This window comes from Perognathus longimembris, chromosome 8 (genome assembly GCF_023159225.1).
Source record: "Perognathus longimembris pacificus isolate PPM17 chromosome 8, ASM2315922v1, whole genome shotgun sequence".
Taxonomy (NCBI): domain Eukaryota; kingdom Metazoa; phylum Chordata; class Mammalia; order Rodentia; family Heteromyidae; genus Perognathus; species Perognathus longimembris.
Window position 1 is genome coordinate 8,770,033 of NC_063168.1, and position 8,449 is coordinate 8,778,481.

The 8,449-nt window shown below is 50.3% G+C and overlaps 1 protein-coding gene across 2 annotated transcripts in view; it reads right to left on the reverse strand.

Annotated features, from left to right (window-relative positions):
- Uxs1 (UDP-glucuronate decarboxylase 1) overlaps positions 1-7,894 on the reverse strand; it is a 79,604-nt gene extending 71,710 nt beyond the window's left edge. Inside the window, exon 1 of one of the 2 annotated variants that reach the window (XM_048352481.1) lies at positions 7,685-7,894. In XM_048352481.1, the coding sequence (XP_048208438.1) occupies positions 7,685-7,778 (94 nt within the window). In that variant the 5' untranslated portion in view covers positions 7,779-7,894. The remainder of the gene's footprint in view (positions 1-7,684) is intronic. The other variant, XM_048352482.1, reaches the window with a different exon arrangement.
- Between the last annotated feature and the right edge of the window lie 555 nt (positions 7,895-8,449).

Here is an 8,449-nt window from a genome sequence, read left to right on the forward strand (position 1 = left end):
TCACATGAGAAACTGGTGGAAATAAACATCACACAAAAGGTATAAAACCCCTATGAAAGAAATAACAAAACTTACCTAAGGCCCAGAAAGAAATAACAAATTTTACCTAGGGGCCAAAAAGAAAGATCTGCTGAAATGAAGAGATGTGGTATCTCTGAATGAGAAGACATTTTAATATGCATAATTATGAATATTGTGATATTCTATTTTCCTCCCTCCCGTTCCCTACTGAGCATCTGATTTTTACTATTCATGCATTACTCTGTAAATATTTAGTGGCGCTTTGAGAATCTTGGTCAGGATAAGTCAGCCATTCCATTATGTGTTTACAAAAAGAAAAGGGCAGGATGCTGGTAGTTCGTGCCTGCAATCCTGACTACTCAGGAAGCTGAAATCTGAGGATCACTGTTTGAAGCTAGCCTGTGCAGGAAAGACCTTGAGACTCTTAGCTCCAATTAACCACAGGAGGAGGGGGGAGAGGAAGGGGGAGGGGGAGGGGGAAGAGAAGAAGGAGGAAAGAAAAGAAAGATAAAAGAGAGGGGTCAGGGAAATCTAGAAGAACCATCTCCAAAACAGAGTAGCCAAAGGCATTACCTAGGCCTGACCCGGGTACCTAGGCCTGACCCGGGTCCCTAATAAGCATGGCCCTCAGCAGATGTGCCCAACTAAAGGGACACTGTGGCTTCACAATGGTACGGTATCAATTCTCATGGCTAGACTGGGTGTGACGTAGCTGTCCCCAGAGGTCAGTCTAACATGCCCTCACAATCATTAGGTCATCAAGGAGGGTGGAGAAGTCCATCGTCGGTGTGTGTGAAAACGGATGGGCGAGGGCTCAAGAACAAGGGGATGAAGCCAGGAGAAGTGAGGACAAAGAGGTGAGGATGGAGATGGGGACTGAGAGGCACAAGAGGTGGGTCAGAACCCGGATACTGTGGAGGGCACGCAAGGGAGCGGAGGAGGGCCCTGCAGTGGAAACAAGCGCATCCTGGCAGGTGTAGCCAACAGGCTCAGGTCTTGCCACTCCACCCAGACTGACTGGATGCCCTGCAGCAGTGCAGAGCAGCTAACTAGGCCACCAATACTAGGTCAGAGGAATGTGACTTCCAATCACCCGTACTGGGGAAATGAAGCTATGGAGACTTCCATCGGCACAACCTAACACCAGGCCACCTCGGACCATCAGACTGTGGCCCCATTCCAGATGCACAAAGTATGGAGAGGGCTCTCCCACTGCAACTTGGGAGACATAAGAGGCCACTGCAACCGACCACAACCATGACAAGGTGGGAAATCTCTACAAATTCCATCTCCCCAAAGAGTATCCCGCAACATGGATTCCAGGTCCCACTCAGTTACCAAAATCCAAGAATCCCCCAGCCCCTCTTATAAAATGGCATAATATTTGCATCTAACGCCCACACATCCTCCTACGTACTCTAAATCATCTCTAGATTACTTATAATACTGAGTGTAATTTGAACACTGTGCAAATAAGTTATTCTGTTTTAATGTTTAGGGATTGAGATTAAAATATGCCTGTGCATGTTTTGTAGAGAAATAATTTCAGTCCACGCACAGTTGGTCAAATCCACTAATTGGAAGCCCATGGATACAGATGGTTAACTACACTTCTTACCCTCTTTTATTGAAGGCAACCCATGAGGACTTCCTAAACGTAACATTTCTTTCAAGGCTTCTCATGAAAAGCTTGTATATCTACTTCATTATAATTTCTACTCTAACAAAAGGATAAGATAAAGTCTGGAAATGTACCCCAGTGGTAGAGATCCAACATCTATTGTCTAACATCACAAGGCCCTGGCCCTGGGTCCAATTCCCATCACTGCCTCCCCCCCAAAAAATTATTTTAAGTACAAAATAAAGCTAACATATGCTGGGAAGGAAATGGAGAAACGGCAGCCCTGATGCACTGCTGGTGGGAAAACAATGGTACAGCTGCTGTAGAAAACAGTACCAGTTTCTCAAGAAGTTTAACAGATTTATCATGTGATCCAGCAATTCTACATCTAGGTATATACCCAAAAGAACTTTTATACATGCATGCAACACCTCAGTGGGAGCAGTCATTCACCAGTGGCTGACACCAATAATCTTAATGCGAATGTCTAACACTACAGAACCATACATTTAAAAGTTAAAGCGGAGCTAAGAGTTAGTTCAGTGATAGAACAGATGCTTAGCATCCATGAAGTCCTGGAATCAGTTCCTAGCGTGGGATACGCACACACACACGCACGCGCACACACACACACACACTCACACAAAGAGAAAAATGACATCTTTGTGTAGTGTGTCTGATAAATTGAATAGAAGTAACCTTGGGGTCTATCTGTGACACCACAGAACCACACACCCCAGCAGGGTACTTGTTGCTGGGTGCCTCTCCCTCCCCCTCAACAACTCTCTGCAGGACTAGCTGGACCCTCCTGCCCTCCTGCTGGGGGCTCCCTGAAGCACCTGCACTGGTAGGTGGGGGCAGATAAGAGGTGAAGGGGGTAAGAGGACAGTGCCTCGGTGTGCACGATTGCACAGGGACAGCGGCTCACTGCGTTAAGAGCCTAGGAGAGACATTTTTGTCCTTTACATAATGAAGATGCAGTAGGGTGAGGGAAGCAAGGAAGTTCAAATTAAATTCTACTGAGTAACAAAGGAAACTCAGAGGAAGAAAAGGAAGATCCCGACTTGGCTACAAGCAAGTTTTGCTGCGAACCCAATTTCCAAGGACCCCATATTCACAGCCTACGATTTCTTACAAGAAACACCCACTCCTGTCTCCCCAACCCGCTTCTTTTACTTGGTTATAGCTGAGCCATCCACCCCTCCAATCTTTACTGCTGACATCTTTAAGACAAATACGTACATGAAAGCCAAGAATGTGCAGTATTTATGTCCATTAGAACCAGCATGTTCTGTTCTCAATTTTATAGCACTTCTGAAAATGCTACAAAAATATTCAAAGATACTATGAATAACACCCCAAGATCTCACCACCCTGACAAAATGGTTTTGGTTTGCTAACACATTCAGACTCCCTCTAAAAGAGCCTGCTTTAAAGAAGTCCAAATGTTTTCTGATGTACTTACTTATTTTGGTTAAACTCTCAAACTCTTAATCAGGAAGAGAGAGAAAAATTGATACATTCAAATCCCCTCCCCGCCTAGGAGTTCCCACTTGGTGGCTGTCTGGGCCTTCCGGCCTAGGAAGTTGCTTCCTATAAAAGAGTTTTAAAAACACCTATGCTTGGATGTCTCTTAGGTTCCTATATGGCCCCTCAATTTAACTATTGTTTCTGTACACATGTCCTTTCAATTTTGCAGGGTAGTCTTTAAAAAAAAATCTTACCTCCAAGAGATAAGAGCACATAGACATTCCACTTTATAAGAGAAAACAGCACAATAGACTCCTTGTCCCAAATTAAAGTGGCTTGAATTGGACAGGTGAGATCACCCTCTTGGCAAAAGGGGCAACCTTGAATCTCTCCTCCTTACCTTTACCCCTCAGGTAATTCCTAAGTCCATCACATTGGCAGAACATAAAGCAAGAAAGGTGACGATAACATGAATGGAGGTTCAGTGCACACAGCAATCTGTTACCTGACCTCATCTACAGACACCTCTGCATGAAGAAAGCCTTCAACTTCACCAATAGATCATTCCTGATGTCCTGCCTGCCTGAGTCAGCTCAGGCTGCTCTAGCAAACCCCACAGACTGCCTGGCTTACACACAACAGAACTTACTACCTCCCAGCAATGAGGCTGGCAAGTCCAGGAACCAGGCACAGCAGGTTCCGTGTCTGGTGAGGACCAGCTTGCTTGTTCACAAATGGTACTTACTGTGGCAGAAGCAGCAAGGCAGCTCGCTCCCTGGAACGCTGGCTCCAACCCCATGACTCTCCCAAGACCCATCTTAATGTCAGTGCTTTGAGATACGGATTCCAACATACGAATGTGCACAGACAAGAACAGACTGGCCCATACAGCAAAATATATGCCGGCTAAAGTCTACCAGCATATCTGTACTCATGCACAGAGAAGCCCTGAGCAAGAACCACTATTCAAGACACGTAGAGCCCCAGCACGCAAAAGCAGTTATTATACTTTGCAGATGTCAATATGATCATCAAAATCTTCCTTCTTAGGATGCTTGAATTCTCACACAATGTTTACTCATCCCACTGGACCACGTTTCTTGTAGAGTCAGCCTTCCTTGCTCTGCCTTTGGGCCCCAAGGACTCTGCTCCTCATGCCCATCTCTCTGCAGCGTCCACATCTCCCTTGTCCAAGCCCTATCCCTGCCTCAAGGGTAGTCCTGTTCCTTCAAGGTCCCGGCTCTCCTTTGTCTTTCACACCTTACCTAGCACTTAGCTGGAGCAGTTTCTTAAGCATCACAGGAGTTTCCACAACCCCGTCTCAGGCTCAAGAATTTACTAGAATAGTTCACAGGCCTCAGAAGGACACTCAACAATGGTTCGTCTCTATGAAGGGAAGGGGCTGCAGGAGATGAGGTGGAAGAGGGGTTCAGCTTCCATGCCCTCTCTGGCTGCCACACACCCCTACTACAGCCTCCTCAAATCTCATTCCTAGAGTGTTTACCTTGCTCAGTGTCTCGCCATCCCCCACGCCCAGACGGGGCTGAGACTTTCAACCCACTGGTTCTTTTTCATGACCCACCTGGTCCTGAGTCTGTCTAGGGTCCCAGGCTCACAAACAGGTGTCATCAGAAGAGGCTTGAAGAGTTTAGGAACTCCAGCCAGGAACTGGGTACAAAGATAAATGTATTGTTTATGTTCTTTGACAACACAAGGCTTAAATAAAAAAAAAAAAAAACAGGTTTCAGTTTACATCACAAAGGACCATTACCATCCTCAACATATTCAGAGTTCTTAAAAAAAATGAGGGGCAAGGGACAACAAATACACAGAAGAAAGATGGGCAAAAATATAAGTAGATCACAGAAAAACACCTATCTGCCTATATGTACTAAATTAAAGTCTCAGGATGGATAACCAAACTAATAAGGAAATTTACTGGGGTTGGGGGGAGAGACAGAAGGCAAGGACAGACAGCTGAGTGAAACCATATAATGCCTAAGTTGAATTAGGCATAGAAAGTTATTAAATCAAATAATTTGGGGGCTTTTGAGACCTGGTCTCACTCTGCAGCCACAATTCTCCTTCAATGTCTTAAGTGCTGGAATGGCAGGAACGCACCCCTATGTCCTTAATGCACAATAGTCTAAGGGGGGGGAGGGCTCAGGTAGTAGTAGCGTGCCTTCCTGGCATGCACAAGGCACTGACTTCAAGCTCAGAACCCCCAAATACAGTAAATAAACTAAGAGTATCTACTTATGAGCTTCAGAGAGAACAAAAGGTAACATACGTCACAGATGATGACCAGTAGCACTTACAATCATGCACAGAAACACTAAATGGTCCTAAGGGGAGAATAAACAGTCATCTTCCAAAGAACAAAGTCACTACATACATATATCTACGGCTGAGAAGTCAGGAAGCTTGTGAGAACAAAGTCCCTACATATATTCTATCTATGACTGAGAAGTCAGGAAGCCTGTGATTCAACAGAACAATTACTAAAAAAAAATAATCATAATAAACAATGAGTTAGAAGTCAAGTGCTTGCCTCTAGGCAGGGAGGCGGTGGCAGGAAAGCTACTGGGTTTAACAAGCTTTGCAGAGATTGTATGACTACAAACCTTGCAGGGACTCACTTGGCTTTTCAATGGACACACATGGTAAAAAACAAAAACACTAGCTAGGCGCCAGTGGCTCATGGTTCTTTCTACTCAAGAAGACGAGATATAGAACCAAGCCAGGCCAGCAGAAAAGCTGAGACTTTTTAATCTCCAGTTAACCACTAAAAAGTCAGAAGTGGGCTGTGGATTACGTGGTAAATCACTAGTCTAGAGAGGAAAAATTTAAGTACTCAGGCCCTGAGTTCAAGGCACAGTAATGGCATAAGAAAAAAACAAAACACAAAAAACTACTAATAGTAACTCAAGTTGGATCCCTGCCTGGGAGTTATCTGGTAGGTTGGCATAAATCTGAGTGCCATCCCTTTGGGTAGTTACTGAGCTTTCCAATGTGCTATTAAGCACTGCCCTCAATACTTCACCAGCTGAAAGACAATGAGACTTCATCCTTGTTGAGGATTATGATTTTCACAGGGGTCAAAAACCTGCACTTGGACAGCTCAGAGGAGATTCTACCTCAATGGGCAACAAAACCAAGGGAAGCCAACTGTGGAATGAGAAAAGCTCAATGAATGACAGGATTTATTACAGTAATTATTATAATGATAGCTATACTCATAGTGCCACTATTATTCAACTATCGGGGTCTTTTTCTAGGGCCTCAACTTTCTCATTATTGAACACACACAACACACACACACACACACACACACACACTCTTCCACAGGTCTTCTTTGCAAAAACATCTCACACCTGTCCCAAGCCCCCTGCCAGAAACTTCTCCCAGCACCCAGGAGTCCTGCCCGAGCTTCTAGACTGCACCTCCTGGAGCCGCCGGGCTTCAGCAGACAGGCTCGGTCCTACTCAAGGTCTTCTTCCTACCAACTGAACTCATATCCTCCAGTCCCTACTCACCTGGGAATCAGACACCCCCCCACCCCCACCCCCCCCCCACCACCCCCCAGTCACTCAAACCGTTTAGCAAGTGGTTTCATTTCGGTAGGTGTCTATCTGGGTGGCCAGGACTCAAAAAGAGCTCACGCTGGGAGCTATTTTTAATCCAACTTTGGTGCTTTAAGAAGTATTAATAGCAGCGATGTATATGACCGACGAATAGAATTTTTTTTTTAAAGGACAGCTCCCGCCACCTCTTGGAAGCAAGAGGGGCCTCCCGCCCGCCCCCCACCCCCCCCCCACACTTGGCTCTCCCGCCCTCTCCCCAGGCAGCAGGCTGAGTGGGCACGGAAAGGGATCCGCACACACCAAACACACGCCCGGCCGGCCGGATCCCCGGTGCTGTGCCCGGGGGAGCCCAGGGGACACCTGGCACAGGGGCGCACCCGGCCGCGGGGTGGGGGGGATGTGGGGGGGGGTGTCTGACAACACTTTGCCCACCCGCAGAGTTAAGTGCTGAGTAATTTCCCCGAGGTGCACACAGTCGGCACGGGGACTCGGACAACCGCAACGGTATTTTCATCCCAGTGAACCCGGCGGCGCGGCCGGGCGTCCCCGGGGGGGGTGGGGGGGGTCCCCGCGCGCTCCGCTCGGCAATCCAAGTTGGGTCCCGAGGCGAAGCGGACAGCAGCGTAGCTGGGCGGCGGGGAGGGGGGTGGTGTGTGTGCCGGGCAACCGGACCGAGGACCGCACGGTCGCGGGGGGGGGGGCGGCCACGGTGCCCCCCCAGGCAAAGGCCGCTCCGCCCGCCGCAGGCAGGGTTCCCGCGTCCCGGGCCTAAACGACCGCGGGTCTGCGCCCAAGTTAGCCCGCAGCCTCGCCGCAAGCGTGGGAAGGGGTGGAGGCAGGAAGGGCAGGGACCGTGCGGGCGGGGAGGGACACCCGGCTGCAGGGCCGCCCCCGGGGAGGGCCCCGCCGCGGGCTCTGCGACCCCGGTGCCCGCGGCCGTGCGGGAAATGAATGGAGCTCCCCGGGCCTCCGGCGGGCGCGCACTCACAGGCGACGTAGGCGAGCAGGGCGAGGCCCAGCAGCAGCTTCATCCTCCGGCGGTTGACGGCAGACACGAGGCGCAGCAGAGTCTGGCTCACCATGCCCGGGAGCCGCACTGGTCCAGCGCCCTGCCGCGCGGGCCCGCCTGCTGCACAATGCGCGGCGGCGGCGGCGGCGGCGGCAGCGGCGGCGGCGGCGGCGGCGGCCCGGGAGCGCCCTGCCCCCGCCGCTCCGAGCGCCCCGCCCCCGAGCGCCGGGCTTCCTGCCGGCAGGCCCAGTGCGCGTGCGCGGCTCCGCCCCTCCGGCCGGCCCCGCCCCCGCCAGCGCCCCACCCTCCGCGTCTCCCTCTGCGCGCAGGCGCAGTGGTTGTGGCTTGCAGCAGGGTTTTTCAAGCCTGGCGGGGGGGCCGTGGCGCGCATGCGCGAGCGGGCGTGTCTCCGCCGCTCGCTGCTAGCGGTGCGCTGAGCCTGGAGTTGCCCGGGCTTTGCAAGTTGCAAAGATGCCCCGGCTCAGCGGCGGTCGGTCGGGACGGCGGCTGGGGAGTTTGGGAATCCGGCCCAGCGGGTCGGATTCACGTTGGGTTGCCAACAAGCGAAACGGTTCGGGCCTGTCTTTGGAGAAAGCGGCGTGGTTCTGGGGCTGTTGGAGTGGAAGACACGACCCAGCCAAGGGAAGATGAAAGAGCACCGGGTTCTCCAAGAGAAACGAACCAAGACGGATGTCCTGGATGAGTGTGTGTGTGTGTGTGCCACAGTGAGGCTTGCACTCGGGT